At 46.7% G+C, this 26387-nt stretch overlaps 1 protein-coding gene across 3 annotated transcripts in view; it reads right to left on the bottom strand.

Annotated features, from left to right (window-relative positions):
• Positions 1-2068: 2068 nt before the first annotated feature.
• TRIM16 (tripartite motif containing 16) overlaps positions 2069-26387 on the bottom strand; it is a 146573-nt gene continuing 122254 nt past the window's right edge. For 2 of the 3 annotated variants that reach the window (XM_059732190.1, XM_059732189.1), the window contains 5 exons: positions 12207-12302; positions 8613-8846; positions 6628-6799; positions 3497-3592; positions 2069-3251 (listed from right to left, as the gene is read on the bottom strand). In XM_059732190.1, the coding sequence (XP_059588173.1) occupies positions 2620-3251; positions 3497-3592; positions 6628-6799; positions 8613-8846; positions 12207-12302 (1230 nt within the window). In that variant the 3' untranslated portion in view covers positions 2069-2619. Of the gene's footprint in view, positions 3252-3496; positions 3593-6627; positions 6800-8612; positions 8847-12206; positions 12303-22425; positions 23182-26387 lie in introns of those variants that run through there. The other variant, XM_006261629.4, reaches the window with a different exon arrangement.

Raw genomic sequence — 26387 nt, 5'->3', positions numbered from 1 at the left:
CTCCACCAATGAGTTTCAGTCCCAACCTATAGCCTCCCCACTGCAGCCTCACTCACACTATTTCCCCTCCTTTCCGGGCTCTAATCCTCTCTTCTGAACAGGAATCACCAGCGACACCAAAATGTAATGCCTTTTTCCACATGTGGTACAATGCCTTGTAACAAATAGCAGGAGACCCCTTTGTCAGGTATGAATAGGAACTAAGGTCTGCGGAGGTAACAGGCAAATCATTGCCCCAGTGCTAGATATCACTTCAATACAAATTCCTTCTGAGACTTAGAAAGGCAGGATTTCTTCCAGATTCAGTCACCAGCTTCTTCATAGCAGCGAAGCCCGTTTTGTTACAGGATAAGAGTGCCCTCTTGTGGCATCTCTAACTCCTCTTTCCCGTTCCAAGTCCTTGTTATATCAGGATTTCTTTTGACACCCCCTGATTCTGACTTTCATTTCCCTGTAGCAGAGGGCATACTTTTCCTTCTACTTTCCAGTGTTTTCTATTATCTCTGTTTCTATAATGTATTTATGCTGCTTTCCAATTGATATCAGTACTTGCACAATAACTTAGACATGATCTCTCTGGTTTTTTCCTCTTGGAAATTGTCTTGTATTTCTATTTTCAGTCTTTTTTCATTTTATTTTGTTCACATATTTCATTTTTGGTTTCTCCTACCCCTCTCTGTTCACTACAAAGGTCCTCCCTTTGCTTTTGGACTTTTCCAGTTACTGATGATGGATTAATGGGCTGCTTTCTGCTGCTTCTGGGGGCAGTGGGCTTGCTTCTCCTCTCCTCACTCCATCCCTTCAGCTCTGCTCCTCCTTTGTGTCTAGCCTGCTCTTCTTGTTACAGGCTCTGGAAGATAAGCTTGGGGGAGCTGAGCAGGAAGACAAAGTGCCATTTGCTTCCCATGTGCTCCTGGTACCCAGCATCATTCAAGAACTCGATTGGTCCCCTTGAGGCTTATCTACCTAACCAAAGAGCAGGTGCAGCAGCAGAAGCTAGAGAACAACCCTCCTCTGTACTTAGGGTGGCCGTCATAGAGGACAGTCTGGTTGTCCTCTGTCCTCTATTGATTCAAAACCAGATGCCTTTATGTCCTCTATTTTTCTCTTCAAGACTCTCTCTTCAAGAAAGGCATCTCTCTTCAAGAGAAAAATAAAAGACATAAAGGCATTGGGTTTCATATCAATAGAGGACAGAGTAGCAGAAAACCAGAATGTCCTCTATGATGGCCCCCCTAGCTGTACTGCTTCTCTGTCTGCCCCAGTCTATCCCTGCAGAGAGATGAATGGCTGAAGACCTCAGCCTCATTCAGTTTCAGCCAGAACTACCAACAGTGGTGGCCATTGTGGTGATAGATTTTTTTTTAAAAGGACACTTGCCCACCAAAAACTGTATGGAGACCCACCCAGTCGGCTCACATAGGGGCCACAAGCTGGTGGCTGATGATAAATTTCAGTCTATAGATTGGACTGGAAGCTGAATGGAAAAAGGTTACCCACTACTAATCATCTGACTTTCAGGACAAGGTGATTTAACAAGTCACATGTGTACACGATATCAGTCATATTTGAAACCATTTTTTTATCAAGTGGTGTTTATTACAGCAGTGGATTTTTCTTACGAGCATATGTCTTGGTTGTACATGTAGGTGCTTTGTTCTTCAGGTTGTATATGAAAGCCATGCCTTCTGTACCCACCCAGACATCGGCAGAGTGATGTCTTTCATTCGTGCTTCTGTGCCATGTGGAACGTGTGCCCCTGTGCCATGTGCCACAACTTGCTTTGTGCCCAAGGCCTCTAAGAATAACAAAATAGTGTTCTCTTTCAGTGGTTCTGCTTGGGCACATCAGATGCTCCACCATCTCTTTGCTTAAGTGGAAACCAGTGTTGCCATCTCTTATTTAACAGTGAGAGTCATGATTGTTAGTGTATTTCTTTAATCCCCTAGCTACTGGAATCATGACACCGCATAATATTTGAATCCATTATAAAATTGCAAAGAAAAGCTTCAAAATGTAAAGGAAGAGCACCTGACAGGCAAAGAAACCCAGAGACAAATAAAAGGACTCTCCTTTAATAAGAAATTTATTCTTTCAAATTAACTGATGATGTTTAAGCTACTGGGATTTTTTTTCAGGAGATCTATGAGTTTTGAAAGATTCAGGTTACCAGTCCTTGGGTTGGTATCTAATCCTATCATTTTGATGTTACTGTAGTGTAACTCCACTAAAGATCTTCAGCCGGTATAACACACCCCTGTCCCACTAATTTCAAAAGATCTATGCTGATTGACCTCACTCCATGCATCGTAAGTGAGATCAGAATTGGGTCCCCAGTTGGAATAGGTTCCCAGGGGAGTGGTGGAATACTGGTCCTTTTAAGAGAAGTTAAAATCACACTGAACAAAATAGGCAAAAATATATTGAGGGTGCAATCAGTGCTGACCCCCAGAGAGAGGCCAGCATGAAGGATGGATTAAGCATCAAGATCAAGTCAGGTCTTTTCCATCTCTAGAGTATGGGATTCTTGAAACCAGCTTTGGTTATGGAACCCATTCTTGAAACCCCAGTAACATATATTCCCAACTACTTGTTACAACAGTAGCACTCATCCACATCCTAGGTCCTGGCTGCTGCATTCAATTCAGATGCTGAATTTGCATTTGAAGAAAGGACTTCCTTAGAGGAAGAAACTGGGATTTTCTCTGCCTCTTCCCCCAGTCTTATTATCTTAACAGAATTTTCTTTCTTTGAAAGCCAGAAGGCAGGGTACAGTGGCTCAGCAAATTCACACTCAAACTCGTGTATCAACGTCATGGTATCAGAAGTGATCCCATGAAAGGACAAAGTCCCTCTAGGGTAGTTCAGGTAGACGCCGATTCTGCTGAATGTGTCCGTTTCTAGTGGCATCTCCACATCACTGTGCCATGCAGAGAATCCCTTGCCATTCCACTTGATGCTCCAGGAGAAGTCATTCCCTGAGATGCAGCTATTAGTTTCTGACCCCTTCCGGTCAATGCTTTTGTATGTCACACCAAGGTAAATGCCAGGTCCTGATATCTCAACCTCAAAGTAATAGCGACCAATGTACATACTCTTATCTGACAGCACTTGACGCCAGTGCTCAAATCTTTCTGGGTCATCTGGGTATGGGTGTTCCCAAGGAGTGGTGTTTGTCACCTTGTGGTTGTCCTCCAAGAGCCTGAGATATCTGTGAGCTGTGACTGGGTCAAATGTTAATGGGAATGTGTCTAAATAAAAAAGAAAAGAGTGTTCTTAAAATAGTTACAATGACTTGTCCAATGGACTTGCTACAAGTTGTTTAGCCCAAAATATAAGCAATAGATTTCAATGCTCCACCCTATACTCTGCATTTCCTATGTATCACAGGATTAGTTTTCCTTAGAGTTCCCATGTATACAATCCCAGTTTACCCTAGAAATCTTATCTCCCCACTAAAAGCATGTCTTTTAAAGACATTAAACCCAATACTTACATTTGAGAAAGTCACTTCTAGTTTTTGGCTCTGGAGCAGATATGCGATGCTTGGGTGATACGATTGCAGTTACCAACGTTTTGATCCCACAGTCCTCTTTAATAATGAAAAGACAGCAAGGTATGGTCAGTATTTCTAGCATTAACCCTGTGTTTTTGCCCTAGGAGGAGTGCCCCTGCTGTAACTTTGTGATGTGGTGGTGGGATGAGGAATAAGAACCAGTCCAGTTCCATAGGCACTTCATTCCAAGAAATGATTTTGTGAACACACATAGACAGTGGGCCTGATTCTGATCTTTCAGTGGCACCTCCATCCTGAAGCTATGTGCTGTTTGGGACATGGAGTAGGTCTTCTAATGCAATGAGAAACAATCTTTTTGGCAAGCATGCTGTAAATTAGTCCCCCCTCCAAGTGCCACATTGATCCCTTTCCCCAGCCCAATTGGCTGCTCAGCTTTCTACTTTCTGTCCTATGCTCCCTGTCTGCTCTGATGCTCTTCTTTCTGCTTCCCATCCTGCCACTGTGCTGTCTGTCCCCTCCCCAATCTGCCATGTTTCACATGTAGAGGCTGCCTGTGCCACTGATGGCACCCTTGCTGCAGGTTGGTCACCTCTCTTTTATTGTGTCTGAACAGCACTAGATAAAATGGGGCAGCAAGCTGGAAAGGAGCCCCTAGGCACTCCTGTATACAACTGATAATCACATCAGTGAAGTTACAGCTGTGTGAAACTGGCCTAAGTTAAAATGAGAGCCATAGACTCCTGGCTTTGTGATGGCCTGTATAAGTGTACCTGGATCTGTAATGAGGGAAACCATGCTCTCGTGTGGTCAGGCATGGTCAAATGCAGTCAGTGAGCACTTGTATTTAGCTTGCCAAGCTGTTTTTGTCTCAGCCCGGGATAGGGAGTATTCCTGGGAAGTTACTCTGGCCTAAAGCAGGAGAAAGGCTGGGGGGAATTGGGTGGCTTAGTGCACCAAAAGCATGATGAGGTCTGGGCTAACCCCATATCTCCTCAGATATGCCCATTCTGAGCGCATGCCCTGCATTTTCTTAATCTTGTATTTATAAGGGAGCAGGGATGTCATACACTGAAAGTTTATCAAGTGCAAAAGGCAATGCTTTGTGCTTGATTTTATTTCTGCTTTTACATAGCATTCACTCAATGGGATGCAAGAATCTTGCAGTACCTGTTGTACACCACACTAGGAAGTACTTTTTTTGTTTAATCCAGGGTGTTTTTAGGGCTTCATGATTTTTCCCCCCTACAGGCTCCTCTCTATCTCAAGCAGCTGTTTCACGGTTCTTCCTTACAAGGTATTTCTTTATGTTAATTTAATCACTAACAAATTTGCCAATGACATCACCTTTGGGAGGGGAAGCAAATCCAGAGAGGAAGAGAATGAGCACTGAAGCTGGTAGAAAATAATTTTGCCATCCAGGGAAAGAAAAATAACAAGATCGAAAAGAAGGGGTATCAAGTTATCAACCTCAGCCATCATACTGTACCCATGAAAGGCAGGACAGATATTTTCAGGGGAAGTGGACAAGGGGTAGACTGAGCTCTCAGAGGTGCATTTCAAGGAGGTCCTGGTAGAGATGGGCACAGTATTCTTGTTACGCTGTGCTGCTGATTTACTCCAGAAAAAAAAAATATTTGCTTCAAGTGCTAACATTTTGTTTTGAGTGAAAACCAGCTAAATAATCCTGGATTCTACAACTTCTCCCCATTATCTGTGTGTTTCTCAAAGAAAATCATTTCAGTCCCAAGGTGACTCAGCTGATTCATACCAGAAAGAGCTCAGTTTCTTTGTCACCTCCAGCCCATGTCTGACTTTATATCAAGACTGCCAGCAGCGCAGCAGATAACACAACATTGTTAGCAAGCCTGATGGTATCTCATCCACAGAGTCTCTAAGCAGGAACAGATAGCACCAGCACCTAATACCAAATGAGCTTTGCTTTGCTGAGAAAAACTTGAGAGACTCCATAAACAAACAGGATTGATTAGACCAGCCGACAGCATTAACTTGTTGGGGCAACAAATTCAGCTGCATCGTAGCCTATTGCTTATCAGAGCTCCATCATGGATTTAAAAGGAATTAGGATAGCAACACAGATAGTGTTCAGGCTTTTCCACACAGTAAATCATTAAGCGTTGATTGCATGTGTTTATCATTGTAAAGAAAGGCAGAGACAGACCTGAATAAAAGAATTGGTGGAAGAGAGAGAAATGCCTGCAGTGTGTTTCTCCTGGCTCACTTGATGAATCAAGCATTGTACTTAAATATAAAATATCCTTTCCTGCCCCTTACTTATGCTTGCTTACCCACTAATACACTGCAAACTTTTCATCATAAACTGCTATTAGAGTGGGGTGGGAAACAGGTGTTCCCATCCTGCAAAACCATTCAAGATTTAAAATAGTCAGTAGCCTGGTACTCCAGAAACTTCCCTGGGATACAGGAAGCCCAGGTCTGAGTGCCTGGATGGACTCACACAAAGCAAGAAACTTAAGCCTGGACCTTCCACGTTCTACATGAGTGCCCAACTGCCAGGTTATTTTGCATGGTCTCTACCTTTGACAAGAAACTCTGCCCTGGCTCTAAAGCAGGGGTGGGCAAAATGCAGCCCGCAGGCCAGATGCAGCCCACCAGGCCATTCTGTCTGGCTGCAGGGCCCCTAAAAAATTTAGAAAATCAATATTTATCTGCCCCCAGCTGCCTGTCATGCGGCCCTCGATGGCTTCCCAAAACTCAGTAAGTGGCCCTCTGCCCAAAATAATTGCCCAGCCCTGCTCTAAAGTATGTTCTCAATAACAGTTCCATCAAAGCTGCACGTGCTCGTGGAAAGTTTGGGGTTCAACAAGTTGAAAACTGTCAGCAAAACGTTATGACTGATCAGCACTGTCTGTTTTCACAGCAAGCAGCACAATGCCACAAATCCAGTGCCAGGATCTTATTACAGATCAAAAGACTGTTCTGCTGGGTTGTATTCTATTCACATGCTGAGTTGCATAGCATGTAGTTTCTCAGGGCCTCACTTTTGCCAACCAGCAAAAGGCTTACAGTACGCACACACATGCACGTACACATCTCTGCAAATGCACATTAAAGTTACAAAAGAGGCTTACCTTCCTTTGCAAACTCCTGGAGCTTTTCCTTATAGGAGATTTGGAGAAGCTGTAGCAAATGATCTGTTGACTCCACAACAACCTTTCTGATCCCTGATAGCTTATCTTTCAGTCCGATGTAAACACTGGGAAGCGTGTCCACCCCTGCGTTCTTCTTGAATTCGCAGTATTCCTAACCCAAACAAAAAAATCTGGTTTTGTTTATTTCCTGCATATATTTGGCTGGTTTTGTACCACGTCCAATTCATGTCAGTCAGAAGCAAAATCCCAGTCAACCTCCATAAGAGCAGGATCAGACTTGGATCTTTAAAAACTCAACCTGAACATGTGTTTTCCCAGCCAAACTCTGTAACTGTAAAGACTGAGCCAACTCTAGCTAAAGCAGAGCAATCTCAGGACCTAGCTACCAGCTGCCATTTCACTGAGAACATTAGAAAAATTAGAGCATGGTCATAAAATGATGAAGGACATAACATGCCGGGTTTTATAATGAAATGACAAGGGTTTGGGCTGTAGGAAGGCAATAATTTCAGCACTCTCCAAGGAGAAGGAAGAGAAATATCTGAAAAGTATTAGGTTATAGATTAGGGCTCTGCCAAACAGCTATGTTCCGATTCAGTTTCGGATTCGTCTGTTTTGGAGGGACAGTGATTTGTTTTGGTGTTTCAGATCACTGTTCTGTTTCAGTGCATCCAAAACCTTTTCAGAGTTTCAACCCTGTTTCAGTGATTCAGCCATGGCTATAAAGGGGAATCACTAAAATACCTATAGCTGTGTCATTTGTTGCCTGATTTGGATGAAAAGTGCAGGGATGGTAGCCCCTTCTGAGGGCGTGAAGCCTGCCAAGTTTCGAAGAGATAGGTGCAGGGGTTTCTGTACAACTGCACCTCAAGCTGTTCAAAGCAAAACTCATATCACTCGCTGGCAGCGGCAGCATGCTGTCATCCCACGCGCTGATCCAGGGGCTCGTGCCCCCACCCCCAGGAGGAGTTTGGCACATCCCTGCAGCCCTCCCAGGGGGCGCAGGTCCCCAGATCTGCACGCGGAATGACAGCAGGCTGTCGTCCCTCCCCCAGAGCACTGGGATTGGAAGAGACCTCAAGGACAGATCGTAGACACTGGCCAGCTACAGATGTCAATATCAAAGCAGTCCTTCCCTCCTCCCCCTTCTTCCCCCTCCCTCTTCTTAGTTTCTGTTTCCCTGCAAGGCCACCTCTGAAACTCCAAAATTTTCCAAAACATCTCCGAAATGTTTCACATGTACAATGGCCCCTACAATGGTTTCATTTCATTTCGGAGATGTTTTGGAGCCTTCTGTTTCGTTTCAGATTCGTGTTTCAGGCACCTAAATACCTCTGAAAGGAAAAGGCTGCTGAAGTTTCACACAGCCCTATTATAGATCAATGATATTCATCCAGGCCCAAATAATGATGCCCTCAGAGATTTGAGGAAACATTTTTCTGTCTTTTATTTTTTAAATAACTCAAGGGAAAAAATAATCCTCTCCCAAATCAGGTTTTGAAATAGTGAGTCCCACAGTAGGGGTACCGTCCCCATGGAGCCCTTCATTCCCCCAAATCTATCATTACCCCATGTGCTCTAACAGGGACAAGCCTTTACCAGACCTCAGCTGCTCTGTAGTAACTGTCCTTGTGCCTGCTGTAACCCCACAGGGACTGCTAAACCCAGGCAGTTTAACCCCGACCGAAATAAAGCCCCAGGTTAGTTTTCTCTTACTGCGGGGTAATTACAGACATGCAGGCAGCAGTAACTACATACATGGGGCACAAACAATGATCTGACTAAATGGAGCAATGATCTGACTAAAAGAAGTTTGGGAGCTGCTGCATTGGAAGGCTTTACTGCAAGGCAAGAAAGCCTGGACTATGCAATCAATACCGCATACTTAACCTTAACGCTGCAAAACCTGCAGTTATGCTATTTCTCAAGCCCTTATAATGGGAAAGCCGTGTAGAATATGGTACCTGTAGGAAGAGGGTGTCATTGGTGTGGGAGACCATTTTCTCCACCCTGCACTTGTTCTCCTCCATCATGGCACACTTGTGTTCCAAGTGGATCTTTATCCCATTGGCATGATTAACTGCTGCACGTTCCTTCTCCTCCAAAAATGACAGCACATCCAAATGGGCCTTTTTGACAGCTTCCTGCAGCTCCCCAAACTGCTCTTCAACCAGGTTTCTCACTTCAGAGATGGAGCTCTGCAAGGAAAAAAGCCACCATTATTGTCTTCTCAAATATGCTCTTGCTGCCATCTTCCCTGCTGTGTTGGCATTGTACCTTATTGGCAAACACATTGGGACAGCCCAACAGAATTGTGTGTGGACTAAAGAGAAACCTCCATAGCACAAGGGCAGTGACAGGTTCAGGTAACTGGTGAATCTGAAATAAGAGACAAGAACAAGCTCTTGTTCTAGAAGACTCACTGTAGTTCATACAGGAATTCACTGAGAGAAGCCCTATGTTTTGTGTTATATAGAAGGCTACAATTTATGAGTACAATGGCCCCCTTCAAGCATTGTAAGCAACATATGTAAGGCAGATTAATTCATGGTCAAATGTCCCAGTTGTTCCAGACCCGAGATTCTGAAAAGGGCTCCCAGTTTTCCACATAATACCCCACATTTATTTGCAGTGGGGCTACCAATCCAATGTGCAGGCTCCCACATCAGATTCTGGTCTCAATTCCCCAAAACACCTCCTTACATACATACTCTGAGGACAGTTTTAGGCTCCTAGGTTTTGATTGGTTTGAGAGAGCTGGCCAAGACAATACCTGCCTATAAGTCAGGGGTACCTAACTCAAATTTAATTGAATGCCACGTGCAAGTGATACACTCCAGTGAAGGGCTGCTGCTAGGGATCCATTCTGTCCTCGCCAGGCTAGCAAATGGGAAACTGGACTGCACATGCAGGCATGTGCATACCTTAATGAATTAGCACACAGCAAGGCCAAAGACTTTCTGTTTGGCTTTTCAAATACTTTTTCATTCAATAATGAAAGAAATATCCAACGGACTACATGTCATACATCTCTGGAGTATGCAAACTTGACCTAACTACTGGATGCTCTTAAAAGGGCCACCTCTAACACCAATAACAGTTGTGGCAGGTAGCTGTATGAGGTGAGCTGACCAAAGCTCTTAACAGCCTGGGCAGGGGATTTCTGTTTCTTTTCAGAACAGAGGATTGGCAGGAAGGAAGCAAGCCTTGGCTTGGTGTTACAGAGACAGGTATATGGCACTTGGCCTTAACCACCTGTTAGTCAGTGCCAACATGTCCTTGGTGTGGGGAGACTTGACATCAAATACCCAACAACAATACTTCTTGATGAGTAAGGCGCCCTGTCCATCCAACCCTCTTCACTTATTTAAAATGGTGATGGCCAAGTTGACAAGCAGTAAAGCTTATTGGGGGGAAAGGGTGCTACATGTGGTATAACAAGAAGCTTGCAATGCACCAACAGCAGGGGGATATATCTATCTCGGGAGAAATCAGAGATAGCTTTATCATACAGCAAAGATCTACTAAACTCCACCTCTGGGCTCTCCCTCCTAGTGCAGGACTTCCCTTCATTTTTATTATTTCATATTAACTTTAAAATGAACATGGTACTACTGAAAGCTGTGTCCCTGGCACTAAGAACAGATGACCCAGATTTATCTATAGCTCTGACAGTGATACTAGACAGTCGCCCCCGACAGTATACAGCCACTGTGTTTCCATCCTGACTTTCAGGATTGTCTTCTATGAGCTAGAGCAGCAACTGGCAACCTATTGACATGGTGGACTGGGGCTTATTACCTGGACCCCGGCCTCTGATCACAAATCTCAGCCTCCCAGAGATTCAAGCTGCTTCACCACAAATCCCAGGCCCCTCTGCAGCAATAGTAAGCACAGGCACAAGAAAACAGCAGACGGCTGCAGTGGGGACAGGCAGCACAATGCATTTGAACGATCCCCCATGCCACCCAAGTCAAGTTGGATCCTACTTCTGTGCCACACATTGACAACCCCTGGGCTAGAGGGCAGTTAGATCTCCATGATCCTGTCCCACTATTCCCACTATGATCTGTGCACTCATCCAACAGAAACTGAGCCGAGACCATCAAATTATTGACCAGAGGCCACCAAAGAGCCATCAGGAGATAATGGCTCACACCTGGATGTGAAGTGGTTGCCTAAGAATGAAGGGCTTTGTTCCTCATCAGTTATATCACGTGCCACATCATCATCATCCCTCTGGTTTTAAGTTTTATTTTGCAAGCCACCTAGTGAATTACCAGGCAGGAAAATAACATCGGAACAGTTCTATCCCAGAAAGCAGCTGTACCATGAAATGAAGGGAACGGTCTGTGAACTTAGGTGAGTGCAGAGCAATTGCAAGAGGGTAACAATCATTAGTCACTCTTTTAATAGTGTGAATATGAGACTGCTCTTGGGAAGGCTCACGCCCTGCAGAGAGGTGACTCACCAAAGATGCATTTTGCAGGCAGCTGGATGATATCATCAAGAAATTGTTTGGGGATTATTTTCCATAGCAGAAGCCCACGCAAAGATGCTCCCACCCTGGAATGCTCAATCTTTCAGCACTGCAAGCATTGTTCCCTTTTGAAATGAGCAAATCCAGTTGGATCTGAGACAAATCTACCCCCAGATCTCCCTCTGAACTCAAAAGAACCTATAACCTTGTAGAGGTTCAAAAAGGTTTGTTTAATTTACAGGTTGAGTACATTGTATTCTTCCTGCAACCCTGACCTTTCTGGCTCCACCCAGACCAAGAGACTAATGTACTTTTGTACTGTTACTTTTCAAGGTAAAAGTGAACTTTAAGCCTAGAAGTGAACTCCAACTGTGGTCCTCATGTGTGATCTGAGTTTATACCAAATCCAAAGAATTTCAGATTCAGTGTCCTTGGGAAACAAACTGGTGAAGTGTCTGTCTCAAGTCCCCATATGTGCCCAAACCTCAGGGCTGAGTTCCATCTAAGGAGCCTTGGCTCTTTAGCACAAGCTATAGAAGTTCATGCTTTTAGCTCTAAAGGCCTCTCAGCTGCAGTAAATCTAGCAGAGGCACTAAAAAGTATCTGAGTGCCTCCTGATCACCAGCATATCTGTCCTCACAGAAACCTCTGCGTTAGGGCAGTGTTGTTATCCTGTCATCTACAGATGGGGACAGAGAGGCTAACTGGACTTACCCAGGGTCCCACATGTAGCCTGTGGCAGAGCTAACCCAAGTTTCAGGTTAGCACTCTAGCCGTCCTACCTTTCTAAGGCAGCATAGTTCCAACTTGACCCATTGCTGTTGTCTCTCTTCTTGTAGTCATCACAAAAAGAAATCTCTAGGAGGCAGCAGGAGTAGTGGCTCAGCTCTCACAGGGCATGGCACACCATGGTTAAGGGCGGCCTGGACTATGTCTAGATGAAAGGGGTATGGAGTCTGCCTATACCTTACACTAGCTGTACTTAATACATTCAAGCCCTTGTCAGGTACAGTGCTACTGTTTCCATGTTATTATCAATATGGCCTGAGGAAGAGAAATGACACAAATTCGGCCTTACCACAATAGACTGAGTGTTATTCTGCAGTTTGACAATCGCATTCTCAGCAGACTTTATTTTCCCGTCATATTCCATTTGGGTCCGAAGAAGTTCTCTCTGTGAATGGATCAAACAGACATTAATGATGCACTTGCTCTGAGATCAGGGATGGTGGCAGAGAAGAGAGGCGTTCTGAACCCCTACAATTACTTTTTGAATACCCAAAGCTTATTGGAAATCTATACCACCCTCCACAGAAAAGAGCAAGCCTCAGATGCAAAACACTCTGGGCATTTTTATTTGCATCAGAAACAGCAAGTAAAACATACTTTGTCACACATGACTGCAGAAAATAACCCCTTGAGGAGGTCAGTCATCCAAAGAGCATTAGGGAGAGGGAAGGGAAATCTCAGAACAATTTTCTAACCTGTACGCCCCACCAACGAGTAAGGGATGTACAAGAGCCCACAGTGCAAGAGTCTGTCTTTCATACAAAAGCTAGAAACAGAGGTAGTGGTTAACCGGAATAAGATTAACCCCCTTTCCCACCAGCCTAAACCAGACGCTTCCTCCAGCCGGCCATTTCTACAACCAAATCCAAAGAGTTCAAAGTTCTGCAGCTTTCAAAAAAGTATCCGTCTTTTTTGGTCTGATTCTGAATTGGTCTCATTGAATTTTACACCAATTTAACTCCAATTTAATCAATAGAGTTACGTGTAGGTAAATTAAAGCAGGCTCCACATATAGAATACAGCAAGGATGCAAATACTCTCTCATAAGCAAGACTGTTCTTCTAAGATGTTCAGAGAAGGAACCAAACTGCCAGACTTTTGGATGCTTTTGTGAGCCAGAACTAAACCCCAAACCTGAAGTTCAACCCAGAGTAAAAGAACAGAACGAGACTATGATTTTTAATGTGTATTTCAGGTTTTCATTTTGATTTGGGATGAAAATAAATTTCTGAATATCAGCATTTTACTGCAGGACAGAAGTTGTGATATTTACTCAGCTCTACTAGCTCATTTCAATAACAGAGTGAACTGCCTCTTGCCCTCCTGTGGGGAACACTGCAAAATGAAGTCTCACTTAAACTAACTTAACCTGGAAGCCCCCTGATTTCCTAGTGAAATTAAACACCTCAGCCCAACAATCGTTCACATAAACAAGCACACATGGTCTCTAGGGGTCAGATTCTTTGGTCCAGCCAAGCTACACACAATATAAATCTAGGAACTGAAAATTCACTCATCAGCCAGGTATCCTGCAGGCAGCCTTATTCTTATCCCTACCCACACCTATTTCTGCCTGGCAGTACCATGACAAGGGAGCTTGGCACCCGGGGCAAAGCCCACAGCGGCAGCCCGCCCCCTCCCTGTGCACAGATCCAGGGGGCACACACCCCGTCATGCTTGCTCAGGAGTGCACACAGCACTGAGAGCTGCCCCCCCCATCCCTGTGCCCCCCAAAATGAGCCTCTCACTGCTCCGTCCTGCACCCCACCCTGGCTGGGCAGCACCTGTTAGTGCCCCTTTGCTTTGGCACCCAGGGCAGTCACCCCACTTTCCCCCTCCCTGCCCCCCTTGCTATGGCAGTGCTGCCCGGCCATATTTCCTATGCTAGCAGGCAGCAGGAGCTATATGTGAATCAGTGCATTTGCTCCACATGCTGGAGGAAACCTTATGGGCCCAGTAAGTTTGATTCATATTGGGAGACTAGTGCAAAGCAGACTTATGAGACTCAAGACTCAGCCCCTTTAAATTAACTGTAGGCTAAACACAACAGTCAAGCAGATAATTCCCCAAGTGGCTTATAGCACAAGTATATTATAGCATCCTGGGGGAGAGAGAGGCTGGTTCTTCCTCTGCAGCTTATGCCATCTGCCTGTTTCCAGAGACCAGATGCTCAAGTTAGACCATTGGTATCTGTGTCATGGAAATTCCTACTCTGTGGTCCTATGACCAATTAAAACATGCTTTGCTTAGCTCAGCCAATAGGGTGCCCAATTCTGTACAAGTAAAAGCCAGAAGGAAGGACCCATAGGCAATCAGATTCTAAGACAGCATGAACTGCCGCATGTAGGGGAAAAAGAGAAGAGAAATATTCCAACTAGCTGTCTCCAATTAACCATCAGTTCTGCCTAAAGTCAAAGGGCCTTGGAAACCATCTCAGCTAGACCCAACCTGTTCTCAGAAAGGAGACAGCAGATAGAGGCAACACGGAAAAAGACTGGGAGGCTGAAAGAGTCTTAAGGGAAAAAAGGAGCTGAAAAATTTGTACCAGGTCAGTGTATGAAGAGAAGTAATGCTTTAAGCTAAGAAAATACTGTGGCTGGGAGAGCTGTTTAGGAAACAATTAAAGGTAACAGGATTAAGACGATGATAGCAGACAATACTCACATACACCATCTGTGAGAAACCATATAACGTTGAGACCCACACTCCCCCACACTTCAAGGCAGTAACCTGGTGACAGTTCCTCCCGATTGGCACATTATTGATCTTTCCAGGGATGCCTAAATAGACCTCAGGAATGCTAGTGGACGTTTCAAGCCTTGATTCTCTGGTTCTTTTGTTTCCTGCTAAGCTGCTGTGCGCTAATCATGAAAATCTATACCCTTCACTCAGGTGCCTAAACAGAGAAGTGGTTCTCAATCTTTTTTAGACTTCAGGCACCCCTTGTTAGTCTCGAGGCACCTCTTGGAAAATGCCAGTTCTTAGTTTTCACCTTTTTTGACTATGGAAAAATAATAGAGCACTTTTTCTGTTGAAAAATACCCAGGCCACAACAGGTCAGAATGTTTTTAGCACTATTTGAAATCCCTGGGTTTATCTTGTGAATCATGTTTGCACATCTCACAGTGCTAACATTGTGTGGCACCCCACAGCACCCTTGAAGATCTCAAGGCACCCCAGAGGCTAGGCATAGCCATTCAAAAAGCCAGAGCCTGTATTGATGCAATCTTCACAGGTTAGTCTAACCTGCCTAGGTTGAATTGATTAGCAACTGCACCAACATTCCCTCTGGACTGAGAAAATGCAGGCCATGCCTGTGGGAGGAGGCAGGGGGTGCTACAGCAGCACTCGGCTACAGGGAAGCTGTGCTTTTGGCGCGCACCTGGGGGGGGGCACATTAGCCTTGGCTGAACTGGCCAGAGAGAGTTTTAATCCCCCACCTCCCTGTCTCACCAACAGAGACCCAAGCTGGGTCTGCTGGGTGCTCCCGCCTTGCTGTTGCAGCAGCAGGGCTGGGCATGGCCAGACACCAGGCGGCATGGTCCCTGAGGCAGAGGGGGCACTATGGGCAACTGGTGCCATGCCACCTTAGTCAGGGGGGGCACATACCCCCCAGTGACCAGTCAGTGACCAGGGGGGGAGTCCCCCCACAGCCGATCGCAGCTGATCACGCCAATCACTCCTGGAAGTGGCTGTGGCGCTTCATCCAGCATTCCCACTCCCCAGCCGGCACTCGCAGGGGGCACCAGCACTCCCATCAGCCCCTCTGCATGGGCTGTCAGGGGATACACCAGCACTCTCAGGGGGTGCACATGCACACAAGTGCACCCCCTGCTCATTGCCACTGGGGGGCAGGGAGGGGGGTTTATTCCCCCCCTACTCCCTCTGTCCCCAGGGGACCACAGCTGGGTCTGCTTGCCCTGACCACTGCCACTTGCTCCCTGCTTAAGGCATGAGGCAGAATAAGCCCCCTGCTGCCCCCTCTGCCAAACACCGGAGGGAGGAGAATAACCTCTCTCCCTGCCCCCTGCCTAAGCAGCCCTGCCCACTGGCATCTGGCTGCGCCCCCACCCTGTCATTACAGCAGCAAGGGGGAAGGGCTCTTGATGGGCGCACCCCCTCCCCATCATGATGTTGGGGAGTAGAGGCAGCAGTAATCTGGGGCAAGCATATTGCCAGGGCTGGCCATGCCCCCGCCGCTGGAACACAAAGCACGGGGAAGGGCAGGTCCATGCTGGTGGGACAGGGGAGGGAGGGAATAAACTTCTTCCCTGCTCCCTCCTGGGCCAGCATGTGGCCCTCGCCCCTGCCTGTCTCTGCTCTGGCTGCAGAGCACAGGGACAGGGCCAGCCCTGCTCCACTGGAGCAGAGAGCACAGCCCAGAGAGCATGCCAGGATGCTGGAGGACTTTGGTTTAACTGAAACCAGGAAGGGGTCTGGGACAGACATTGCATAACCTGGTTTGAGCTCAATCAGTTAAATCTGATTCAGTCAATCAGGTTTATCTCAAACCATTTTTGGCCATTTTGAAACTAGTTTATGTGCACTGACTGTCTGTTCTGTTACCAGTTTAAACCAGTTTCTGATAACTTAAGCAGGTTTATGTGTAATGTCTGTCCGTAGCCAGAGTGCCACAGGAACCTGGATGAGAATCACTGAGGTGGAGGCTGAGTGATTCTGGAAATCAAGTACTGTCTGTTCAACAAATAGCATGCAAGGTGACTCAGAATCTATCATCCCATTAAAATAAACAGTAGTGATTATTCACCAGCCGCCCTAATATTGCCTCTTGCCTTGGGTATATGGTTTTCAGGGGTGGATCCAGAGGTGGTGCAATGGCATAGCTCCTGACTGCATGGTGGAAGCCTCTGAGAGCTGTTTTTTTAAAGCCCCCAAAGCACATAAAGGTTCCCCCTTCCTGTTCCTTTCCATGCTCAAAGGCACATCCCTTCCCTTCCTTTTCCTCCTTCCCCCACCTGCTGTTGCTGCTTTCTCCACAGTCCTCTCAAAGCTGCTCCTGCCCACTTCAGCTTGCTTCTGGGGGCTCAGCTAGAATAGCAACAGCATTGGCAACAATGGGTGGGGGTTCCCCCTCCCTACACCTGCTCCCAGGGAACCAGGCAGGGTGGAGGCACCCACCCCATGCCCATTGCTGCCTTTGCTGCTGTCACTGTTCCCTGCTGACCCCAGCCCACATGCATCCAGGCTGGAGTGGGCAGGAGCAGCTTTGAAGCTTCCCCACCCCTGGGACCACAGAGAAAGCAGCAGCAGCAGGCGGGGAAGCAGGGTGGGAGGGAAAGGGATGTACCTTTGAGTACAGAGGGGAAGGACCCCACATAGAGGCTCCCACGGCATGGGTCTGCCCACACCAGGGGCAGAGGAGGCTGGGAGCAGGGGCTGCAGCCACCCCTGCAGCACAGGTAGCTATTCTCACACCCCACTTTGTCAAATCCTGGATCAACCCCTGCTGGTATTTTCCTGGTGCCCTCATTTCTTCTGGCCCCACTATGCAAAGCATGAAAAAGCACAGCACATCTGTCCACATACGTGTTGAAACAAGCCCAAACATCCCTAGATGGAAAGGTATTGAGTGTACTTTCAGATATACATATTTGAAAGGTTTTGGGCAAAATGAGTGGGAGGAATACTGTTGCATTCTCCAGAGTGCAAAATAAGCAAAAATTAAATTCAGAGTATCTGTAAACTTCTTGAAGCTGATGGTGGAAAATGTTGCTGGCAGGAAGAAGGGGCTTGGAATCTGGGATTGCTTTCATGAACTCTCCCTATCCTTGGAAGTCAGAACTGGAGAAGAAATTACATCATAGATGAGGTGAGAACAACTGGGAAATCTCTCTCTATCCATTACCCAAGCTGTGAGTCACTGCAACTCATTTTTAAGTTTCAGTAGCAGCTCCAGTCAGCAGAGATTAGGAAAGGTGGGTACAAGGAGGGAAAGGTGAAGGGGCAATGAGAGGAAAAGGCAAATGGAATGACTATAAGAACTGTCAAGTCAATGATGAAATGGTGAAAAGATAAATAACAATGGGGTGTGCTAAAGGAGAAAAGATCAGAGTGGAGGGAGATGTTGAGTAGTGTCCCTTGATGGCTGGTTTGGGACTGATCTTCTAATATCATCTTTAAAGGCCTGAAGGAGAAGTAGCCTCATGAAATTGGCTGATAATGCAAAGTTTGGAGATGTTGTCAGCACAGAAGAGAACCAAAATATCATATAGGAAGGACTGTATGACCTTGAGTACTGCAGTAATAGAAAATAGATTAATTTTAATAGTATAAAGAGCCATTAGAGTCTAATAAAAGAATGTCCACTAAAAGCTGCAAGCTTGTCAATTGGGAATAATGGAAAGATCTGGGTGTGTTCGCTGACTATGAGCCATCAACTTGATATGCCTGTGAAATGTGATGCATGAAGGAATGTATTTCCAATAGAGAATGGAAATTATTTGTGCTATTTTCCAAGGAGCTGGTAAAACTTCATCTCAAATACTGCATATAATTCTGATCACCCATATTCACAAAAGATGAATTCAGATTGGAACAAGGGCAAAGAAAAGCTGCTAGGCTGATCATAAAATGGATAACCTGCCTTATGAATGGAGCCAAAAGAGCTTGGCTTATTAAATCAGCAAAAGTAGGCTGCAAGGGGATGCAATTGAATAATATAAATAAATATGTAGTTTCGGGGTGGCAGGAGCACCAGGAAGGCAAAGGAACTATGTAAGCTACAAGAAAACGTGGCACAAGAATAGGTATAAATTCAGGAAAATAGGTGGTTTCTGAACATGAGAACAGCAAGTCTGTAACTGTCTTCCAGAAGGAGTAATGGAGACAAAGAACTGGTGTGTCTGTAAAACGGAGATGGAAAAATTCATTAGCAGGATTAAGAGAAGGCAGCCAGGTCCTACAGCTAGATCAGAAGAAAATCTGGGCAGCACAATGCTGAGTCTTGCAACACCTAATTCAGGCAACAGTTCCCCAGGGTGAAAGCCAGTTAGGCAACTAGGCTGCATACCTGCGATGCATGAGGAGGGCAAGGCACCTCACAGTGGGATGCACGGCAGCCAGCAAATGGCATGGGACGAGAGGGAGAGGGGGGAGCTGCTAGGGAGCCACTGGAAGTGGGGAGGGAGGAGGAGTTGCTGGAGTGCCAGAGAGCCAGGCATCCATGGGGCCAACTGCAGCTCCTACCCATGCCCCTGCTCCTTAGTAGGACTGTACAAAACTTTAGTCCCTGATTCGATTCAGCAGAGATTCAGCACAATTTGGTAGCCAAATCTCTGAATCTGAAATGAATCAGAGGACCCTTTAATCTCTTTCAATCGAATAGGAACCCTCCAAATCAATCCGGAGAGATTTGGAAAGATTCGGTGATTTGGACGTAGACACAGCTTTAAATGTTTTTTCTACATACCTCTAGGTAGCAGGGACTCATGAGTGCTGTGGTGCTGGGGCGCATGGAGTGTCCCACAGGAGCGTGGGTGGGGGAGGAGCTCCCAGCGTGCTCAGCAGCAGACACAGAAGTGGACCAGAAGCATTTCCAGTCCACTTCTGGGTCCACTGGGGAGCATGCTGGGGGCCCCTCAGCTTGCCAACTGGTGCCTCCTGGGCCTGAAGGGGCACTCGGGGTCCCCCTGCTGCTGATTGCTGAGTTGGGGAGATGTGGGGGGGGGCCCCCCGGCATGGTCCCGGCAGATCCGGAAGTGGGCCGGAAGTACTTCCGGTCCACTTCCAGGTTTGCCGCCAAGCACATGGAGGGCCCCTTGTACTCCTGTGGGCTGCTCCATGCACCCCAGCACCGCAGCAATCATGAGCCGTGCTGATACCTTGAGGTATATAGAGAAAACATTTAAAGCTGTGTCTATGTCCGAATCGCTGATTCTCCAAATCAGCATCGAATCTTCAGATTCGGATTTGGCCAAATCAAATCAGTGACAGTGATCCGAATCAACGAATCATATCACTGTCCCTGATTCAGGCCAAATCTGAATCTAAAACAAATAGGGCCTGCTTCACACACCCCTACTCATCAGCACTCTACCAGCAAGTCAGAGCTGAGCACATAGACAAGAGTATTAACCCTTAATATGTGCCTGTCCACAGCCCATGCTAACTTTAATACTGCCTTACATTCCTTAGTTGCCACATGTGAATTGTAACTTGTATCAACACCCTTAGGCATTGAAGTGTGATTCTGTTCCGCTGTGCTCAGATGCCTAAGTCCACTTTGTTAAGTAGGTGGATAGAATCTGGCTCCAGATCCCAGTCCCTGCTAACAGGACTGTTTGTGTGTGTTTCATGGAAAACCCTCAGGCTGCCCTCAGAAGATTTAGGTGGAAGGACGCTTGAGTTTCTGCAACCCAGTCAGACCTGGGCGTGAGATGAGTACCAAGTTGCTTGGCTGTTTCAAGACTAAGGCATTCTGAGCTTCCTCAAAAGCACTGTTAGAGCCCCAAAGGTACAAAGGGGCAAAAAGGGAGGCACGTATGGAGTTTCAGCACAGTTAATGTTAGCCAGCAGCTGAGCCAGGGGTTTTCAGTATTGCAGGTTTAGTCCTAGGCATCTGTTGTTTTAGACCTAAGCATCTACACCTTAAAGGCTTTGGACCTCAAGCACTAAGGTGAACTGGTCTATTAGATTTTCCCATTTTATAATACCAAAGAAGAGTTATTTGGGTATTATAGTTTGGAGAGCACACCTAGAATTTTCCTTCTAAAGCTTACACCAGTCTGACACACCACTGACTCATTCTAAGGCAGAAAACATTTTGTACCTTTTTGGCTTCTAAGTGAGCACATCTACATGAGGAGGGACTGAGAGACCTGGACTTCTTCAGCCTCCGCAAGAGAAGGCTGAGAGGTGATCTTCTGGCCACCTACAAATTCATTAGGGGGCGCAGCAAAGGATCAGAGATGCTCCATTCACCAGGGCACCTCTTGGGGTAACAAGAAACAATGGTCACAAACAGACAGAAAGCAGATTTAGGCTGGATATCAGGAAAAACTTCTTCACAGTAAGAGTGGTCAAAATTTGGAATGGGCTTTCAAGGAGGTGGTGGTCTCCCCTACCTTGGGGATCTTTAAGAGAAGGCTGGATAGGTATCTGGCTGTGGTCATCTGACCCCAGCACTCTTTCCCGCCTAGGGCAGGGGGTCGGACTCGATGATCTGTTGAGGTCCCTTCCAACCCTAGCATCTATGAATCTATGTGCATTAAAGCGCTGTAATTATGATGTATTAAGTTTAGTACCTGTCATAATAGGCACTAACTTAATGCACCATAATCAGTACTACTGCCCAATAGCTCCAGCAAATGTTTCTCATGGCTTTTGCCATGGCACACTAGTGAGCAATAGAATTAGTCTACTGCACTTCTAGCATCTCATGTAGACACACCCAGTGACACCTTAAAGGAATATAAAGAAAAAGTAAATAGGGCAAAAGGTGAAAATTGCATTTCACTCCAAATACAAAGAAAAAGAGACACTGTGGGTAATGCAAATACCAAAACTTCACATGGGTTCATATCCTGGTCTGTCACGACTGAGATGCCTATAGTTCCTTTTGTAGGCCCAGGCCCACATGTCTGTGGGCATAACAAATAGGCCTTTCCTGTAACTATTTGTATGGGTATATGGTTAGAAAGCTCTTTCAAGGTCAGACCATGAAGCCTTTACCCATTCCCAAATAAGAGCTGTGCAAATAATGACAAATGTCAGTCTGGAAGCCAAATGCATGCATGTGCACACAATCAGAATAACGTATTTGTGCACGTTGGAAATTTATTGTCCCAAATTATTTTCTTTTAGCGTGGGATCAATTATCCCTTTTCTCACCATTTAAAAATGTAAGTCAATTTTAGGAAAAAAGCATGATTTTTAAAACAAAAGTCAAGGTATTTCATTTTGAAAATGAAGAAACAAATATTTAAACCTTTCTGGGTGGATTTTGGTTTTTTTTTGGCTGATACAATTTGCCAAATGTATGAATAGTTTTTTGGCTAATCTGGTATTCGAAAGCATCCCTTGGCCAGGTCTCACCCTTTCTAATTCAGTAGCCCTGATTCTTATCCCTTCACCGAGGTTTGTTCCCTTGGGCCCACTTACAACCAAAACAGTAGCAGTTCACAACCATTTTGAAGAGGTGTGAAAGAGGACACATGATTTAAGGAAGGGGAGCATCAGGCGGGTCAGCATCACTGGAGTCACTCCTGCTTTGTACCATGCAAGAGGAGGACCTGGTCCATGAAGAGAGAGAACAGATCATCTGCCAGATTGAACCCAACAGCCCTTTCTTTCACTGTGGGGGATCAGATCAGGCCCAGATTTCCTCTCTCTTATTCCAGTGACAAATGAAATAAACCCAGTGGAGCTCGATCAGCGTACAATGGCCATGGGGAGGAGGCAATCAGGCCTACAGCCCTACCCCATCGTTCTGCCCTCCACATAGCAGTCTGTATCCTGGTTTAACACAGTAACTACAGGTGGTGACGTACCTCTTTCTCCTTCCGGGCAGCCTCACAGGTGACTGCACTGTGTCCGCTGTGCTCTCCGGCAAGGCATTCCTCACAGACACAGACCAGATCCATCTGACAGAACCAGCCCAAGCGACCCTTGTGAGCCTCACAGGTCTGCAAGTCTATTTCCTTCGAGGGGTCCACCAGCTTGTGGCTCTGCAGCTTGCTGTTCTCCAGGTGGGGCCGGAGATGGTCCTCACAGTAATTCACCATGCAGGTCAGGCAAGACTTCACTGCCGGGACCTTCTCAGCCAAGCAGAAATCACACAGAATGTCTTCATGTCCACACACTCCGTTCCCCTGCTCCAGAAAGCTGGACGGACTGGTTTCCTTCTCAGAACCATTTACAGTCAGACTGCCCTGCAGCTCCGATGCTGGATTAGCACTTTCTTGGTTTTCAAAACCATTCGGTTCTTCACCCTCCATTTTCTGACCTGAGAAGTTACTGCCCTTATAGGCCTGTTGCCCCTTTGCCATTGAGACGGAGCTGCCTAGTACTGATCCTAGGTGTATGTCAGAGTCAGCCATAGCAAGTCTCCTCTAGAAAGCACGCAGCGGCTGCTGCACTCCAAGGTGTTTGCACTGTAACTGCAGGGCCCGGTAATGAAAAAGTGCCACACCTCACCTGAGCTCCTGGAACTGCCTCTACACGTTAACCCTCTCCGTCCTCTTTTAGAAAGTGAGAGTGCACTTCCAGCCATGAAGCAAGCAGTCAGTTTTTCTGAGAGTGACTTAACGGTGTGAGCTGTAGAAAAGAACTTCTCTTAAAAGCACCGTTCTTGTTCATCCTCACCACACTGTCCCAAACCTCCCTCCTCCCACTGACGCTTATTCTTGTGGCTAGATCCAGTTGGCAACTTTTCCCCCCTGTGGAAGAAGCTAACATTTTATTGGGATTTGGGATGAAAGCTGCTCATTTAAAATATTTTGTTTTCAGAATTTCTATAGAAAAGGAAGCTTCTGAGGAAAGCAGGACCTTTCTGCAAAAAAAAATTGCTTTGTTATATATACACTTTTCCATCCACCCTGACTGTAGGGGTGGTGAAGCATTGGACTAAGCTCCTAGAGAAACTGTAAAATCTCCATCCTTGGAAGTTTTCAGACACATTGCAGGGATGATTGAGTCAGGGACGATCCTGCCTTGAGCAGGAAACTTGACTATATGACCTTGTCTAGATGACCTGTCCAGCCCTACTTTCCTATAATCCTATGATCAAGTTTTGATGGAAACTAACCCTACTCGTAGCCTGGAAAATATTATTATGAATGTGAGTCAAAGACTAGAGTTCTCTTATTTGGGCTTTAGATAAAATCCCAATTTAGTGGTGCAATTTTTCATAGAGGAGTAAGGCTGGAAGGGCCCTCAGGAGGCCATCAAGTCCAACTCCCTTCTCAAGGCAAGATCATCCCCATCTAAATCATCCTATACACATGTTTGTCTAATGCCTCACCTATTCTTAAAATTGTTTGAACAGCCCTCTCACACAGACCAGGAACAATGCCCAAGAACATCAAATACACCCTAATTTGCCACAGGTAATGTATGGGGATAAGGGCATACTGGCAGTGTGATTTTGGTACAGATTTTATTCAGACAGAACCATGATAGATCAAGGACAAAATAAAACCTGAAGGGAAAGGCCAGGGCAGGGCAGGTTCCACAGACAAATTGATGAGTAGTAAAGCCTCACCTCATTGTGTCACCTATGTCACAAGTTTTGCCTGTCTGCAGCTTGAGGTGCAGTTCCCCCCCAAGCCCCTGCACTTATCTCCTTGAAATTTGGCAGGCTTTGTGGCCTCAGCAGGGGCCACCACCCCTGCAGCTTTCACCCCCCTGTGGCGTAACACATACACGTGACATGAGTTTTGCTTTCAAGAATTTGAGGTGCAGTTCCTCCCAAGCCCTTGCACCGATCTTCTTGAAACTGGGCAGGCTTCATGCTCTCAGGAGAAGTTACCACCCGGCAAGTTTCATCCAAATCAGACAAAAAACAACAAAGTTATAGAAATTTAATTGATTCCCCATTATACTCTATGACTGGATCGCTGAAGCAGCACTGAAGCTTTTCCGAAGCAGTTCCGAAGCTGCAAACCGCTTCAGAAAGCCTAAAGAAGCAGCACTTTGATCCAGACATGCTGATTCGGTGTCCAAAGTGTCTGAATCTTCTCTGGATCTGAAGCACAGTCCAAAGCCTCGCACAGCCCTCCCAGACAGGTTCTGCCCACATCCTAGCTAGAGGCATGGTCTCAAATGGGAATATATGTGTGAAGCTGCTACAGACTCATCCTCCTGCACTATTTTTGGTCCCTCTATCTCTTGCAAGCCTGTAGGCAGTGGGAATGCACCCAAAGTAGTGTCACTGGATTAATTCTGGGTTTGCAGCATGTCTGCAGACTTAGGTGTTTCATCCCTCCTTTGCTGGGACTTGCCAGTGCCAGAGTAGAGACGCACCCTAACTCTTTTTAGAATGGCAGAGCTGCAAAAGTGAAACTGGTTCTTCCACAACCTCACAGATTTGCTAAAAGGGAATTTCCCACCAGGTGCCATCCCTTTTGGTTATGGCAGAACAAGAGAGTGACAGTGTAATGTGCATGTGATGTGTGTAACAGCAGGAGAGTCATTTTCAGAGCTGTGCTGACTGTAATATGGACTACAACTCTCAGAAGCCCCCAGGCCTGGAGGGGAGAGACAAAGGAGGAGGAAGCAGGAGGAGGACAGAAGAGAAAGATGGAGCCGGGGAGAGGGCAACACATGGTCACTGGGCCTCAGGGGTGCATGGCAGGACTTGAGATCTTACTGGCTGGGTTGGTCAGGGCTGCAGTCTGAAGAAGCTGGGCTCAGAACTGGAAGCAAGTGCAGGCTTCTGTTTCAGCACTCTCCAAACTAAGGCTGGGTTGGGGACACCTCTGGAGGCAGAGGTGACATGTAGAGGGTGCACGCGGGTGCACATGCACCCCCTGAGTGTGACAGTGCACCCCCTACAAAAAGGCAATGCTGACAAAAGGCGCCTGTGGGCAGTCACTGCTTGCCACCACCACCCCTCCCCCACTGCTGACACCACCGGTGGCGTCTGCTGGTGGTCAGTGATCCCTGCTGGCAGCTGCCAATGCTGCCAACGGCGTCTGTGGGTGGTCACCAACCCCTGGTCAGCGCTCGCCATCCCCCCTCTCACCTGCCACTGACTGCTGGCAGCATGTGCGGGAGCTCCTGCTTACCACTGCCACACTCCACCCACCACCACTGTGCTCCCGCTGCTGCTGTACCCCGCCCCCCCAGCCACTGGGGGCACGCATCGTTCATGTCCAGAGGTGTGAGGGAGAATTTAAGGTGCTGCTTGTATGTTACCACAGTGTTGATGCCTATTAATCTTTTACCTGTTCCCTCGTCTTGCAGGGCATTAAGATGCGTCTGCTCCTTTAAGAGCAGAAACTGCCTAGAGAGAGGGCGCTAGGTGCCAAGCAGAACCCCCACAGGTGCAGGCTGCCGTGGCAGTAAGCTAATGAGGGAATTAGCTGGCACCGGAGCATAGCCAGCTGACCAGAAGAAGGCAGGGTCCTGGGCACGTATAAGCCCCAGGGCTGGGACTGAGGGCAGTTAGGGCCCTGGCAGCTGCCGAGGGGAGTGGAGTTCATGCAGAAAAGCTCCATGGAGATACCTGGGTGCCTGTTCTGCTGCTGCTGAGACTAATGAGCTTCAGGAGCTCCTAAAGTATCTGGAACTAGGAAGCACACATGGTTGAGGGAGAAGCTCGCCTTCTTAAAGTGTGACCTCCAATGTTATGGTTGCTGTTATGTTATAGCCCAGGGGCTTGTATTTACATTGTTGTTTGTACTCCGGTGGACCAGGCTGAGGCTACTGGGGAGGAGAAGGCCTCACTGGGGGCACACTACAGTGTGGAGAGCCCAGAGCCAGTGAGGGTGCGCAGAAAGGGGGTGAGGAG

This window comes from Alligator mississippiensis, chromosome 8 (assembly GCF_030867095.1).
Source record: "Alligator mississippiensis isolate rAllMis1 chromosome 8, rAllMis1, whole genome shotgun sequence".
NCBI lineage: Eukaryota > Metazoa > Chordata > Crocodylia > Alligatoridae > Alligator > Alligator mississippiensis.
The sequence above is the reverse complement of the archived record's forward strand: the minus strand, read 5'-3'. Positions and strand labels throughout refer to the sequence as shown.